At 38.6% G+C, this 16742-nt stretch overlaps 4 protein-coding genes across 4 annotated transcripts; all 4 read right to left on the minus strand.

The window, feature by feature from the left end:
• Nucleotides 1-722: 722 nt before the first annotated feature.
• LOC106440661 (probable leucine-rich repeat receptor-like protein kinase At5g05160) lies at nucleotides 723-3004 on the minus strand. The gene is made up of 2 exons (XM_013882388.3): nucleotides 1590-3004; nucleotides 723-1510 (listed from the first exon to the last, which is right to left on the minus strand). The coding sequence occupies exons 1-2, from the start codon at nucleotides 2857-2859 to the stop codon at nucleotides 894-896; spliced, it is 1887 nt and encodes a 628-aa protein (XP_013737842.1). The 5' UTR covers nucleotides 2860-3004; the 3' UTR covers nucleotides 723-893.
• A 3127-nt stretch (nucleotides 3005-6131) lies between these two features.
• Nucleotides 6132-8822, minus strand: LOC106440660 (probable mediator of RNA polymerase II transcription subunit 26b). Its single transcript, XM_013882387.3, has 8 exons — nucleotides 7826-8822; nucleotides 7665-7733; nucleotides 7512-7594; nucleotides 7372-7424; nucleotides 7069-7239; nucleotides 6716-6984; nucleotides 6551-6632; nucleotides 6132-6479 (listed from the first exon to the last, which is right to left on the minus strand). The coding sequence occupies exons 1-8, from the start codon at nucleotides 8285-8287 to the stop codon at nucleotides 6361-6363; spliced, it is 1308 nt and encodes a 435-aa protein (XP_013737841.1). The 5' UTR covers nucleotides 8288-8822; the 3' UTR covers nucleotides 6132-6360.
• A 3006-nt stretch (nucleotides 8823-11828) lies between these two features.
• On the minus strand, nucleotides 11829-15180 carry LOC106440659 (putative SWI/SNF-related matrix-associated actin-dependent regulator of chromatin subfamily A member 3-like 1). Its single transcript, XM_013882386.3, has 3 exons — nucleotides 13337-15180; nucleotides 12969-13260; nucleotides 11829-12889 (listed from the first exon to the last, which is right to left on the minus strand). Exons 1-3 carry the CDS (start codon nucleotides 14768-14770, stop codon nucleotides 12081-12083), a joined length of 2535 nt encoding a protein of 844 aa, XP_013737840.1. The 5' UTR covers nucleotides 14771-15180; the 3' UTR covers nucleotides 11829-12080.
• Nucleotides 15181-15984: 804 nt separating this feature from the next.
• Nucleotides 15985-16494, minus strand: LOC106442697 (zinc finger protein ZAT11). Its single transcript, XM_013884352.1, has one exon. It carries the CDS (start codon nucleotides 16492-16494, stop codon nucleotides 15985-15987), a length of 510 nt encoding a protein of 169 aa, XP_013739806.1.
• Between the last annotated feature and the right edge of the window lie 248 nt (nucleotides 16495-16742).

Below are 16742 nucleotides of genomic sequence, written 5' to 3' on the forward strand. Positions count from 1 at the left end.
GGACCTACTTATTTTTCAATTGAATGTAATTGACTACCTAATTGAGTGCCACCTATGCATTGGAGCCTATTTTAATTAATACAAAATTGAGGTTACATCTTTTCAAATGTTCCTCAATTAATATATAGGGGATTAGTGTAACAAATCCTTCCGTCACTTTATCAACCGCCTATGTTATCGATTATAAGATATGATAAAAGCATGGCCATCAGTTAGATATCTGAGCTACTAACTAATATTCTATTACAAATTTATTAGATAATCAATACTTAATCAAAACCAAAAAATAAAGCCAACAAAAAATTGACATGTATGCAATTAAGGTTTAAAATCGGTTCCAAGAAATTGTGTTTTAACATATTTTGACTTCTTCTTTCACTTACTTTTCCTTTTTTTATTAATATAATTTTGATTTAACCCTCTGTTAAAGTTGTCCTAAGATATCTTGTAAATCCCCTGTTAAAACTGCTATAAATCCCCTGTTAAAGCTGCTCTAAAATATCTAAGGTGGAACTCCAAAAAAATATAAATAGTAATTATGAGATAATTTTACCTTACAAAACCAAATAACACCTAAGGTATCTCCAATCCTACTCCATTGTTTATTCCAAATTCTATTCTAGAGTAAAATCTTTGCGACGATAGTATTAATGTTGTCGGACCCAATATTTTAATCTTGTTGTGTGTATGGTCTGTTCTTGTGTAGTGGTGACATACTTATATGTGTAGAATATTTCACTCTAGTTACTTCAAGTTTAATGAAACGACGTTACAAAGTGACATTATTTCAAATGAAAGAGAAACAGATTCATAGCAACACCATTCAATAAGACGCAAAAGTGCAATTGATCAAAGAGACATAGTTCTAGAAACAGAGTCTTTTTGTTTCTGAATCATTCAGAGACATTAGAAGTAGCCTCTGATGATGTTCTGTTCTGCTGAGACTGATCACTTCTCCTCACATCTTCAATCATTCTCGCAACCTCATCCATCTTCGGCCTCGACTCCGGATTCCTTGCCACACAAGCCAACGCAAGCTGAAGCATCTGAACCATTTCTTCTTCAATGTTCTGATACTTCAACAGCTCCACATCGAAAACCTCAGCAGTCCACTCCTCTCTCACAACAGACCGAACCCATCTCGGAAGGTCGATGACTACGCGCTCGTCCTCGAGACCAGGCTGAGTCAAAGGCGTCTTCCCCGTCAGCATTTCGAGAATCACCACGCCGAAGCTGTAAACGTCTGATCTCTGGCTGACTCTCTTCGTCTCGATCACCTCTGGAGCGTTGTAACCGATGGTCCGCGGCGTGTAAGTCGGGAGGTTGAAGAGCGTGACTAGACACGTGTCGGAGAGACACGGCTCAAGGTCGTCTGTGAGAAGTATGTTTGAGGATTTGATGTCTCCGTGAACGAACTTTAACGAGTGTAGGTAAGAGATTGCTTTTGAAGTCCCTCTCGCGATCTTCATCCTCGTTTCCCAGTCCACTCCTCTGTCTCCTCCTCTGTTTCCTGAAAAAAAAAAAAAAAACTTTACGTGACCTACAAGCTTCAGATTACAAAAAAAGAAAATTAGGGTTTTACGACTCACCATGTAAGATACCAAACAAGCTTCCTCTCGTCATGTACTTGTAAACCAACAGCTTCTCGTCTTTCGAGTAGTAATAAGCGAGGAGAGGCACAAAGTTCTGATGCTGGTTGATCTTACCAACTACTTCTAGTTGCTGTTCGAACTCTTTCTTGCTCGCCACGACTTCTCTCAAACGTTTCACAACAACAGCAGTCGTGTCCTCGAGCACGGCCTTGTAAGCTGTACCGAAACTCCCTTTACCGAGAACTTCAGCAGAAGCTTTCAAGAGATCCTCTAAGTCGAAGTTGTGATTGCATCTCTCGAAGAAGAAGAGTTTGTTCTTCTCCGGATCTTGAACTCCGCTCCCAAAAGCCAACTCTGGTTTCTTGCTGTTCACTCCACCTATCTGCGTTCTCCCTCGTTCACCGCCTTTCTTCTCTCTCTTCGTCCTCTTCATCAGGCAAACTAAGAACAGGACTCCGAGGAGAAGAACGGCCACAGAGCATCCAACTACGATGGCGATTATGTAAGCTTTACTCTGTTGTCTCTTCTGAATAGGATGGAGATTCTCTGTCAAAGGTCTTGGCAATATTGAAGTAGAGGAACATGGAGAGAGAGGTGGACCACATAGTAATGAGTTTCCGACGAAAGAATCTTCCGGAGAGTTCTTAAGACTCTCAGGGATGTGTCCACTCAAGTTATTATAGCTCAAGTTTACAACCTTTAAACTAGGGTTATCAAGAGAATCAATATGACCATCAAAAGAGTTGTTTTGAAGGTACAGAACAGTGATCTGAGACAAGTTCCGGAGAGTGGAAGGAATGTTACCGGAGAAAGAGTTGTAAGACAAGTCCAAGACAAGAAGCTGCGTGGACGGCAAGGAATCAGTGAGTTCGCCGGAGAAGTTGTTGTGTTGGAGGTAAAGGTACTGAAGAGAAGGGAGTGAGAGGATATCAGAAGGCAAAGATCCAAAGAGAGAGTTGGATCTGAGGCTAAGGACTTTGAGAGCGTTTAGTTTGCCTAATGTGGCTGGTGGGATTGAGCCGTAGAGACCAACTCCTGGAAGACGGACAGCTACAACTCGGCTGGTGAGGTTGAAGGGTTCACATGTGATGCCTATCCATGAGGAGCAGAGAGAGAGGTTCTTGTTCCAGTTGAGTTTTGGTGGGTGTGGGACTGATGCTGCAAAACTGAGAAGGGCTTGTTCGTCTGATGCTAAATCAGCTGAAACCAAAACCAAGAAGAGGAGGAAGAAGAAGGTGGCGGCCAGGGTGGTGTGAGAAGAAGTCATGGTTAAGCTCTTTTGGTTTACTCACTCCATCAGAGAAAGAGAGTAATGGGTTTCTTGTGTTGAGTTTTGTTTTGTTTTCAAGTGGTAGAGACAGAGTTAAAAGAGAAAGTGAGCTCAAATAAGCTAAAGGAATCAATGATTAGTTGGTTTGAATCCATTGTTAAGTAAACATAATGGTTTTTATTCTTTTTATTTATATAAAGAAAAGCAGATTTAAATTCAAATTTAACATGTAAAAAAGAAAGATAAAAAGCAAAGACACCGCAAACAAAGGAGGGGGAAAAGCAAAAGCATCTCATTTTTTGCTTCTATCATTTGTTCTTTAAGAGACAAAAGACAATACAAATTAAAGAATATATTGCTTTTACTTTTCTTTGCATCATGCACCATGCAAAACAAGAAAAGGGTTTGTGATCGATCTCAACGAATATTTCAATGAATGTTATTAAAATTTTAAAGCGAAAATATAACCAAATTTAGGCTTTGATGCTTATATTTGGCTAAATCAAAATTAATATAAAAGTTATCCAAAAGCATTAACCAAAAGATTAGGTTAATTGTGTTAGAGTTAAAGAAGATTACCCATCTACAAGACTTTTAACGATTAAAAGAGTAAAGTGTGAGTTTTGTATGGAGAGATAATTACCAAACCAACCACTGCAGTGGGGTCTCTCTATTTTAAATTAATCTTAAAAATTGCATTTAACAGAATTAGGTACACAAGAGTGAATCAAAGGTAATATCGCACTGTGTGAGTGTGCCTAGAGTGTTGCTTTTTTAAGTTCCTCCCATTCATAGATTGGTTTGGTCTAACTAAAATTGAATAATGAGTGAGTGATGGACTGTAATAACTCCATGAAGATTGATTATGAAGTGACATTCACATAAGTACTATGGCTTTTGATGATTATTCACCTGTGCTATGATTGTGTTTTTTTTTTTGTTACGGTTAACACTCAATGATTTTGCATCAAACATCATCAATGCCAGACCTGTCTCGCTCAGATCTCTGGAAAGACAAAACACACATGATCTGTTCCTAAACTTGAGGACTAGCATAGACCATTAAGTGACATTTTACAAACAAACAAGAAAAAGAAAAGCCAGAAGCAAAGAATCCACCTCAATGATTTCACCGTGGGAAGACTATTAAATCATATACATAGTTGAGAACATACAGATATTATCATGTTTCAAAACATTTGCTCCAATTTCTCCTGCTCCTTGACATGTTGCATTCGATTAATTGAAGATGCTTTATGAGCAAGTGAATCAATCACAAACAAGAGAGATGGAATTATGTACAGCCAAACAAGGAAGAAAGATGTTAAATGGAATGGAAGTCCGTAAACCAAGCCCAACAAGGCCCATCATGAGCGGGTTTAAAAATCGCAGTCTTAGCGGACCGGAACCAAGCTGAGCTGTAAGGGAATAAAAAACTCTGTGTACACGCAGATCGCATCTTCTCCACAGAAATGATGCTGATATTCTTGTTAAATATGGTTTGACTTCTACACGAAAGAAACGCCTTCTTCTTTACGAAATGTGTTTTTCTCTCTAACATGCTATTTTACTAGTATTTTATAACACACGGTTTCGTGTTACGTACTTAACTCACTCATTACATAATTGTGGTTGTTGACTTTTCATTTTGTTTGTTGTTAAATGCTTGTTGGTCACTTTTCATTTTGTTTGTTGTTAATATGTGTCGGACCACTCTTATTCACATGCTAAAACAACCAACACGTCTATACGATTTACCATCATGTGAAATCAGTGCAATGCCGTTTACTTATTACCCAAACTAGTAGTGTCTGAATCAGTCTCTATCTAACCCTTTTAATATAGGATAGAAAGAGTAGAAGTTATGGAAGGCCACGTGGTACATGTGGTGGATTGTGTGAACGCGTAACGTTATTTATACAAATCCCACCAATAATAATATATTACAAACACGCACAAAGGCTTTCGATGGTTAACATTCCTATCCATCCACGTCAACTCACACCACCACTAGTACCTCCACCTCCTCTTTCGTTTCTTATCCACCCACCTTCTTTTAAGCCTTTCAATGCATTTTTTTTTTTTTTTTCCATCTGAAATTTTATTAAAGGGCAAAAACCCAACTTCTAAAAGCCCAAAGCAATGGACTAACCAAAACCCAACAACTAAAAACATTGACCCACATCACCGATTCGTACAAACCGACGAAAACACGCGCAAACACGTGTTGAAGTTAGCGAAAGAAAGAGACACGTGTCAACCTCTAACAACTAGAGAAGACACGCGTCTCGCAACCACGCCGGACCACGCCGGAATCAGAGCCACCACTCGGAATTCAACCAGGACCTTAACCAGAGGCACCGAATCTATCTCCAACGACAGTATTGGAAGATTGCCGGAATCAGTTTCTTCAAGCGAACGTTTTGGAGAGTTCAATCGAAATCGAAAACGAAATCGAGATCGAGATCTCATCCAAGGTAAGGCCCACGCACACTACAAACTCGTCACTCACCTCGATCACACTCGAGGAGAACAAACGGAACCCAGACAAGGCCGGCTACACGCCGTCGAGAAGACCACCGTGTACCAGAGAAAGCCAGCCGCCATCGCCGGAGAAGAAGGCAAAGACGCTGGAGACAAAAGCCGGACGACCATCGAGAGTAACGACGCGACGCCGGAGACAGAACCGGCCGACCACCGAAGAAAAGGTGCGTCGCCGGAAACAAAAACCGATCTGGAAACTCTCTTATCTCTACTCCTTGTGAAAGATTAAATTTGGGAACAAGGAAAGTAATGAGAAAATCCTCTCTCTAAAAGAGAGGAGAGAGAGCCCACTTCTCATATCAAAAGGACAATAACTTAGGCCGATCTAGCCTTTCAATGCATTTATAAAAGGCATCCGATTTCGACCAAAAAAAAAACACAAAAAAAGGCATCCGATAAAATTTATATAAATACAATGATAGATAGCAACACGTCAAAAAAACTAAAATAAAATAAATGATAAACAAAACATTTGGTCACATTCATGAACTAGATTTTATTTTATTTTATTATTCGAGGGAAAAAAAAATGTAGTCATCTGTATCGTGTCCCAAACCGTTTCACGTTTCACTATACAAAGTTAGGTGAAGAGCCGGTCAATTCGAAAAAATGCTTTTCTACCCTCTCTCTTTTACAAATTTTTATATGATAATAATGTAAAGGGGACCTCTCTTTCACTCTCTTGTCAATGCGAGATTTTCTCGCGTCCCTAAACCGAACATGACTAGAACCAACCGGAATAAACTAAACCGGAGCTGTACCGTAAGTCTCAAGAATGTAGTAGTACTAGTAGTAGTAGAAGAACACAGAAAGTAACAAAACAGAGAAACAGTCTTAAGTCTGTTTGAAAGAAAAGTTGAGTTGTGTGGAATCTGCTCGTTTCTCCTCTGCTTGTTTATTTCACCAGAGATGATATTTGTGGTAGGTAATGTTGCATGTAATAATAATGTCTCTCTATTTACGACCGTTTGCCCAGTTCCTGTTGTTCATTCCAGGTCTCTTGAGTTGCGGTTTCTGAGCGTTACCTTGCTTTGGGATCGTCTCAAGTACTTGTATTGTTCTCTGCTTCTTGGCTGTTGGCAACATCACAAACATTTTTATTTCAAACTCCAAACAAAACAAAACAAAAGGAAAAGAAACAAACCGTTCTCATGATGTTGGTAGCTCTCTTGAAGTTTCCTCTTTGCAAACTCAAACTTTGCGTCTGCATCCAGACCTTTAAGTTTCTGCTTGGGACAAGATCAGAAAAAAAAATGTCAATTATAAAAAAAAAAAAAAAACACAAATAAGGTTTGTTGCCAACACTCACTTCTTGTGGAGGTCTTGCAAGTGGTTTCCTCCTTGGGATCATAGGCTTCTCGGACTTGTGACCAGATACCATTTCGTTCTTCATCCTTTGTTCTGTATTTTGCTTAAGAGGTCTCCTAGTCCCATCAGCATGTGATGATGGCTTGATAGATCTAAAAGGAGCGTCTTGTATCCTCGTTTGTTGTGTTCCCTCAGGTCTTCTCTTGGCGACATTCTGTGGCCTTCTTTCTTGTTCTCGGCTCTTGTTGTAGTCCCCAGAGTCACAAAGATCTGAAAACAAACATCCCCCAAAGAAAAAATTAATCAAACCAAACTAAAACAATCAAGAGAATAGTTTTTTTCTTTTTAACTCACTTCCATCAAAGTCCAAGGAATCAAAGAAGTCTCCATTTAGCATTTCGAATCCGTTAGCTTCGGGTGTAAAGATATCAACATCATAAGGAAGAGATGGAAACGCTTCTTCTTCTTCTTCATCTTCTTCATCAACTACAGATGGATTTGCAGACTCTGGTGTACCTTCAGCACCTGTTTTTTTTTTTTTAAACAAGAAATTAGAACCAAATACTTATGGATCTATTTCAAGAAACCAACAACAAACTGTAAGACGCGAATCCTCATAAGACAGTAAAAAGATCGAAAACGACAGAGTTAAATTACCAGCAATTTCTTTTGTAGTGCCCACCCATTGATCAACAATCTCCTTCCACTCTCTACATAAACCCCATCATAGAAAACTCAATGCCATATATTCATAATAACAAAGTGTCAATCTTTATGAAAGAATCAAAACTTCATACGCGATGAGAGTCTTTGCAAGCTGGCGAATCTTATCAGAACCATGTTTCCTCAGCCCATTAACAGCCTTCCCGATCACAGTACTCTGCGAGAGAATAATCTCATAATCAATCACTCAACTCCATACAAACCTCAAGAGCAAACCAGAAACCAACCTTGAGGATATCCACATTCAAAGACATCAGCTTCAGCTTCCTCAAAGATTCAAGTATCACCGAGTGTGACTGCAGCACACAAACACAAAAGAACAAACATTCAAGCTTCCATTAAGACAGCAAATTTAGATTAAAAAAAAAACAAAAACAAAAAACAAAACCTCGTGGTCTTTGTTGAGCAAGATCTCTTTAATCCGACAAACTTCCTTAGACACCATAGAAAACTCCTCAATCGCATCGCTCAAGGCCTCAGCTTCATCATCGTAACTATAATTACCAACAACCTGATTGATGTGATTGCCGTTGTCTCCTCTGCTACTATTAGCTTTGCTCTCTTTACTCCCACCAGCCTCTTCGCCACCATCAACCGCCGCATCATCAATATTAGCCTCCTCCTCGCCGTCTCCTCCGGGGACAGATAGCTCGAGGTGGTCGCAACCGGTGCAGCGATTGACTCTGCAGGAGAAGAGAAGCTCGGCGATTTTGTCTCTCCTCGATTTGAATCTGTTGGGGCAATCGGCGGCGGCCACCATGATGGCGTGATCGATGATCCCGAAGATGTCGGAGTCTCCTCGCCGGAAGTACTCCCTCCAGCTGTCTAACGAAGCTGATGATGGCTTCATCGTTCTCGATCTTCGTCGATCCAGAGGAATTGGATTCTGTTTTTCTCAGGCGAATCTCAATGTAAAGTTAAGAACTTTCTCAGGTAATTGAGATGGAGAAGAAGATCCGATCTCAAAGTTCGGATTTTTTTTTAAATTCGGAAGCAAATAGAGAATCGAAAGGTTGAGACTTTGATGAAGATCAAACGAAAGTTTCGAAATTTTTATTTTTTTGCCGAATCTGACAAAACTTTCCCGGAAAGGGGAAAATAGAAAATGCACCGAGAAACAGAGAGAGAGAGAGAGAGAGAGAGAGAGAGAGAGAGAGAGATGAGGGGAAAACCAGAAACCAAGACAAGTCACAAAAACAGACAGAGACGAAACAGTTTTGGTTACGTTTTGTCTTAAAAACAAAGTGCTACTACGTAAAAAAACCAGATGTACAATTCTATTCTACGAGAAAGCTTTTTTTTTTAATTTAGAGATTTTTTTTTTTAATTCTGTTATTCTACTACTACTCTTCTTCCCGGAAGTGTCTTTGTATCTGTTTGGTAATAAGTTGGATTTTTATTTTACTTTACGGCTTTCTCTTTTGACCCCCCTTTTGATCGGTCTCATTTGGCTTTTCATTTTTTTGAAAAGAATTAAATAAAATATCAATTCCATCTGTTCTCTTGCACATGCGTTGTATGAAGGACGATGACACGAGTTAGTGTCGACAAGGTCAAACTATTCTACATTTTTCCACGTAACATTTATTGGTGTTACGTTGGAATATGTCAAAAGGTAAAACTTTTACCAACATTCTTTTATGTATATACCGACTTTTAGAGGATTTTACACCAAAGCTGCTGACACAAATTCATTAGTCAGTAAAAATACGTGAATATAATGTCAGTTTAGTCAGTAAATCTAATTCAGAACAAATGATTTCATTGTTATACTTTAAAAATATATAGTATATTTTTGATATCTAAAAACGTTATATAGATCTAATAAGTTGAATAAATAATTCAAGATCAGATTATCATGTTATTAAATGATTAGTCTATATGATAAATTCAAATTGATATACCTAATCCACTAACAACCTTTGTTTGGGTTTGTAAGAAATTTCTTACATTTTCAATATTTTTAAAAAGTCATTTTGGAATGTGAATGATTCCCACTAAAGCTCATTCTCTTTTCCTTGTTGGAAAAGCTAGAAAAAAAGGAGAAGATGATGAAGGTTATGTTTTTATCAGCTCGTCGACTTTTCCTAAACCATAAGGCCATAAGGTTGTGTAACGTTTGTTTATAACAGAAACTTAATTTTAGAGAGTTTACCGACAAAATTACTTAAATTACCTCTACTAAATACTGTCACATCGTTTGTTTACGGTTAGACCATCTTCAACACAACTCCAAAACACTATTTTAATGTAATTTTGACACTAAAACTTTTTCCAATCCAACTGTAAAAATCACACCATTTTAGTGTCACACTATAATTTTACACCATATTTGGTGTAGCACTATTCACTACACTATAACACTATTCACTCCACTAAAATACTATTTACTTATTTTATTAATAAATTGTACAATTAAATAAATGACAAATAAAAAATTAAATACAAATAATATTATAAAATAACTTTTAGTGTGAAGTTTAGTATTGTGGTTGGAGAAGAACATTTTTTTAGTGTTGAAACTATACTAAAATAGTGTAGTTTTGACATTAAAATAATGTTATGGGTCGGAGATGCGGAAAATATTGTCAATTTTAAAAATCTTCGTTTCTACTTTCTCTATATGCAAGTTGTCTTTTATGGAAGATATTTGGACTAGTATTTAGGTAAGAGTATGTGATCACTGATAATCAATCAATCATATAACCAAATCAATAAAGAGCATTTATTTATGTTGGTCAACAAAATCAACTAAATAATAAATTATAATTATTCGATTTTATGCTGTACGTGACAAAACGGAGTTGCACGGATTTGGGGCGGTGATATCACAGCCAATTACAGAATTCAAGAGGTAGATAGAGTCGCGTCCTTCATTCACCTTCGGACGCGTGAAAAACCTCCGACTTGTTTGATCTGATTGCTAACCTCACTGGCCTGTCACGGTCACCTTAGTACGACAGACGTTGATTAGCCAACACGTCAGCAGATATAGTGGCTGCTTTACGGGATTTCGGCGGACCCCACTGTAATTGGTGCGTGTTTTGTGTGGTTGAGGAGAGATACACGATAATGATAATTCATCTACCACGAACGGTGTCATTAGTCATTTCCAAACTAATAAAATGCAATCAATATGATTATATTTCATGTAGTAACTTTATACAGTGCGAAATAATATATACCATTATCAAATCATTTAACCAGTATACTTGTATCATGCACTTTATTGTTATCGTTACGGCTAGCGCAAAACTGAGGTGAAATGTATCATATTTTATGCTGTTCGAACTGAGGTTAAATGTATCATATTTTATCGTTACGGCTAGCGCACTACCACTACTACAATAATGTGTATATTAATTCACCAAACATCAAAATGTGGATAGTAGTACTAATAATGTCTCAAATAGTATTAAAGACAACCATTTCTACGTGTGTGCTTGCATTCATTCGTTTGTTAGCTCAAAGCAGCTCGTGTGCATCAGCAACGCTAGCTCCCATGCTTTATGCATATTGACAAGCTATTTGCGACACAGCATATAGTAATAGTAATATACAAATTGGTATTAAACATTTAAAGTTATTAGTTTTATGCCATCTTTTTCAACTTGCGCCAGAGAGAAAACTTTTTTAAAAATGATTATATTAAAGTTAAGTGAGTAGAAATTTTTGTTCGTTTAGTTTATGATGCTAGTGTCTCTTACCACTCTAAACTATAACCGGTCGATAACAACACCAACCGAGAGGTGGTATGATTAATTTTTAATGTTTGTATAGTTGACTATTAGTTTTTCGTGACTTTTACAACATGAAAATAGAGTAAATGCGAAATGCCCCCTTCGTATTTGACGCCGTTTGATATCTGCTAAAGATTAAAGGTCCTTTTTTATAAACGGTGTGTTGACTTTTTCAAGATTGAAAACGAGAAGTGTGTTGACGTCAAGTAAAACATGTTAGGTGAAGAGAGAATACTCCTCATAATAAGGTATCTAACGCCCACCTAAATTTTAACTAGTTATACAAACAATACTATGACAGCAACAAACTCAAGTTATTACGCTTAAGCAAGAAAGTCAATCATCACATTATAAGGCATAATAAGCAAACAAAATTGAACTGAAACAAATTGGACAGAACTGAACCAAACGTGAAAAATGTAATATCTACTGCTAACCATGTTTACTTATATCATAAAATGTTTTTTTATTTTGAGAAAAATGGTTATATATCATTAAATGTTTTGGGTGAAACATTGCATTTGATGATTATGTTTTTGATCTGAAACATTACTTAGGTTGGTATAGTAGATAAACGAGAATTAGATATGTTTACAAAAACCATTTTAATCACACATTCATACAACTAGTGCTACTATGCTCACTTGTGCATGGCGGCAAATAACAATAGTAATATTGCTAGCGGTTGGATTAGTCGTCTTTTGCAATCCCCAGAGGCAGGAGCAGTACAAAGATTAGGCCATTAAACGTTATGTACAAGCGACTTAATTAAACTAACTGAGACTGAAACATCCGTTAGCCATATCCTGCGGCTAATATATCTTAAGAGAGAATATGAAAAGAAACGGTAAAAGTAAAACTCTAGGTGAAACGGTAAAAAAACTAAGGCATTATTTTAAGAGTTCAGAGTGACACGAGAGCGATCACGTCTTCAACGTTAACCTCTCTTTGTTCCTTCCGACGCCTTCTTTTAAAAGCTTCATTAGCAAGATTCTTCTTCTTCTGCTGAAGCTCAAGGACCCTCTCTTCGATACTGTTCCTCGCAATCATCCTAATCATTTTAACCTCCTGTTTCTGCCCAATCCTATGAATCCTGTCCATGGCCTGTTCTTCAACTGCCGGGTTCCACCACGGCTCGAACAGGTAAACTCTCGAAGCTGCAGTTAGGTTTATCCCAGCACCAGAGGCCTTGAGGCTCGCAAGCAACACCACAGGTCCGGTTAACTCCGGTTTACCAAAGTCTGAAATGACTTGAGTCCGTTTCTTCACAGTCATCGTCCCATCCAAGCGTAAGACGGTGAAACCCGCGGCTTTCAGCGGGGTTTCTAGTAGAAGCAGCATCTTCCTGAACTGAGAGAACACAACAGACTTCGTGTTGGGGTTCTCTTGTCTTGACGCCATGAGAAGTGATAGTAGAGCCGTGACCTTTGAGGATTTGGTTGAAGGTTTGGTCTCTCCTCCGTCGTTATCTGGAGCTTCAGGAGGAGGAGGAGCATTGAAGAGATCTGATTGGGTTAGAGAGCCACGGCAAAGAGGGCAAGAAGGTTTAGTTCTTTGAAGGGTTTGGAGAATGCAGGACCTGCAAAAGATATGAGCACATCGAGTGATGATGATGTCTCTCGGTGGAGAAATGCAAATGGGACAGTCAAAATCTTCGCCGTCTTGCAATATAGCAACCAGCTTTTGCAGCAGCTCTGGCCTATCAGTCACATCTGTTTCACAACACACACAAAAAAGTTTTAACCTTTGCAGCCACAAGCAATAACAACATGCAACTGTTTTTTTTTTTACCTTCTATAGATGTTAAAGCGGTCAAAGATCTTAACTCCGGAGGGCAAAGAGAAATATCGTCACAAAGCTGTCTAAGCCGTAAGATTATACTCAAAACCGTTGAGTAGTTTCTCATCAAGCTTCCACTGTTTATGAGATTCTGCACAACACCTTTGGCTTCTCCTTCCATGTGATCATATAACTGACGTTCTTCCGGAGAAAGGTCAACATAACAAGTCCCAACAGTCTTAGGTGGCAAACCAATCGAACTCTTTTCCTTTGTTCTCCTCAACGAGATTGTCGCCATCAAGACCTGAAAACTTATAATAAATAACTTCCACCATACAATGAAACATAGAGCAGACATAAAATGTGAATAATTGATTTACCTGTAAACGTGAGAGCCCATTCTTATTCCCTTGACCAAGCGGGCGTTGAATCAAGCTCTGCCAATAACTCTTTATCGAAAACGGCTCAAACCTGAGAAACGCCATCAGAGAGTACAAATCAAACGAGCCATTCTGAATAGGAGTTCCTGTGACAGCCCATCTCCTAGAAGCCTTCAGATTACAAACTGCCTTGCTCTGCTGAGCATTTGCGTTCTTAATGGTGTGCGCCTCATCCAAAACTATTCTCAGCCATTCCATCTTCTTGACAGGAGAATCTTCCCAGGCTTCCTCAACCGCCAAAGTGCTGTAAGTAGTCAGCACTATATCATACTTCATAAGCTCATTAACATCGTCTGTCCTCTCGCCGCCATGGTACATATACACCTTCAAGCTCCCCGGTACAGTGTGCTCTTCCAGCTGAGTAACCCACGCTGAGAACACAGAAGGCGGACAAACAATCAACGTCGTCTTCTGAGACACAACCTTCTTCCGAGCTGCTACACTCTCACTGCTCTTCCCTCTCCCTCTCTTTCTACCCTTCTTTTCTCCAACATCAAAAGTCTCCTCTGTACTGGTGGATGCATCACCGTATCTATCGAAAGCTATCAACGAAAGTAAAGTAAGAGTCTTCCCCAACCCCATATCATCAGCAAACACACCTCCACGCAAAGCCTCAGGCCTTTTATCAGTACGGTAATTCGTCAAAACGTTAACAAAGTCTCCATCTTTCTCTTCCCAAAACGGAGGCAGCTCACCATCCTTCTCCCTGTGCAACAACCAACCCAAACCTTCCTTCTGATGAGCGAAAAGATCAGACTTTATCACCTCCCTAGGCGCCTCAACCTCAACCATCTTCTCCTTTTGCTTCACATTCTCATCAACAAGCTTAAAAATCTTATCCACACTCTTCTTCTCCCCACCACCACCCATCCGCTCCTTAACCACCACAGCCTCAGACAACCCAAAGGAAGTGTCCGAATCCGAAATCAACACCAACCCAGCTCGCGAAATCGCCGATTTAACATCCGCCGTCTCCTCCAGCTTCGCAAAGACGTGAACTTGGCAGGGGATCTTGAACCTATTGGCTGTGGAGCGAGTGTTGGGCACGATGCCTTCGACGAGGATCTTCCCGGAGTCGATCAGAGGCGAGAGGACGGCGGCGACGGCGCGCTCGATGTGGCCCACTTGGAGGGATCGCGTGTTGAGGACCCTGATTGCGTTCTCGTCGTAGAGGTTCGAAGGCTCTCGGACGAGGCCGACTAACTCTCGGCCGTTGATTCGCCCCGAGTAGTACTTTAGGCCTACGATGTTCGCGATGATGAATCCCACCATGTATCGCTCTGAGATTTCGTCCTGAGATTGCTGCGCGGAGGAGGGGGAGTCGTCTTCGTTCGCCATGGGAGAGGAAGAGAAGTGTAGAAGTAACCTAGACATTGTGAATTGCGACTGTAAACGGAGAGAGGATACTCGAAAGTTCAAAAACCGCCTCTTTTTCGAAAATTGGGGTTTTGACCTTTTAACCCCTGCAAAGTTTATATATTTCGGATTGTACCTTAAAAGTCTTTTGTAAATAGATTGATACACCCCCAGGCCGGCGTTGTAATTCAAAGTTTTTATATTTCAGATTGTACCTCAAAAGTCTTAGAAATACATTATACACCCCAATCCAGCGTTTAAGGGCAAACGATGACAGGATAACGTAAGTGTGAGTTGTTGTTCTTTTGGGGGTGTGCATTTCGGATATTTTATCGGTTCGGGTTGGTTAATTCGGATCTAGAATTTTTCTAACCGGAGTAAACTATACGTAGTTAGGTTCAGATTGATTTCGGTTTGGTTTGTATTTCAGTTATGTTTAATCGAGTTTCCTTAATTTGGTTCCTTTAAGAGAAATCATGTTTTAAAACATAAACACATGGTCCTGAAATCATCATGTAGGTGACTATGAAATCATAAATTTTGTAAACTAAATCAAATATAAAATTGAAATAAAAACCTTAAAGGTTTATAAAAACACAATCAAATCGAAGTCAACTACAATTAATAGAAATAAAAAAAACTTGTTAATAATGCTTCTTAAAAAATAAACTATGTAAATTAAATTCAATCTAAAACTGAAATAAAAATCACAAAAGTTTATAAGAACAGAATCAAACTAAAATTAACTATAATAAATAGAAAATTAAAAAAGTCCAACATCGTTAATAAAGTTTAGTAACTTTAGTCTTAGGATTTTAGTATATTGTATATTGCTAGTATGTTTAATTCAATAATAACAAAAATACATTGGTTTCTCGGTTTGGTTTGGATCGGTTTCGATTGGTTCGGATTGGGAAAATCTTAAACCGAACTATTTAATAATAGACTTTGTTTCGGTTTGGATCGGTTTCGATTCGGTTGGTTCGGTTCGTTTTTTTGCCCACCCTTAGTTTTTTTTACAGGTACTTTGATTCATACACAACACATGTAATGCAGCCAGTGACCAACCTTGATACACTTTTACAAGTCGACATTTTTGGATTTGATATAATATATGGATGGTGCTGAAAAACAAAGGTGGTCATTTAATAAAATCAAAACGGAATTGAAAACAAATTAGCAATAACCCATATATAGGTTTTAGAAATTATTTAAAGCACAACATTACAAATTCAAAGTTTGAGCGAGAGAGAAAGTGAAAGGTCATCTTCACTCGGTTCTTTAGGTTGAGCTTGAGCTTGTAAGCTATTTCCAGCAGCAAGACGAAGGTTTAAACACAAAGGTGGTGGTGGTGGCGACGTTGGGGACAAATATAGTTGAGGTGGAGCCATGACGGATTGGTATGGATTTCCTCTAATGGGCAAACTTTGGTCTGTTCCTTGACTTTGACTGTTGACCATGGTTAAGTTAGTCGGTCCATCAATGGTGTAAGGGTACATATTTGGATACGGCTGGTTCATACTCGTCAACATGGCATGGTTTTGTCTTTCTGTGATCGTTCTCTCCATCTTGTGAGCATTTTGGTGACCACCCAATGCTTGTCTTTTAGAGAACGTCTTGTGACAATACTTGCATTTGTACTTCAGTTTCTCTATCAACTCAGAGTCATTCTCGCTAACATCACTAGCGTAACTTGATTCTGAGGACAACATATCGACATCTATCGGATGATTCAGATCCATTAGATTTTTCAAGGTTCAACTTCAATGGTTAGGCTAATGGGATTGCACCCGATTGGGTATTTAAAGATTGAGACTTAAAGTGTAATTTTAAGATTATGGAAAGTTATATATTTAGTTTTCTGATGTTGAATAGGATAAATTTAAATGCATATTGACGGAAATGGCAAGAGACTTATTGAAGATAATAAACAAAGACTAACTCAAGTACTTATCTATTAAATCTTTCATTACAAGTATAACACATAAGG

The sequence above is a fragment of the Brassica napus genome, chromosome C9, assembly GCF_020379485.1.
Source record: "Brassica napus cultivar Da-Ae chromosome C9, Da-Ae, whole genome shotgun sequence".
Classification (NCBI taxonomy): Eukaryota; Viridiplantae; Streptophyta; class Magnoliopsida; order Brassicales; family Brassicaceae; genus Brassica; species Brassica napus.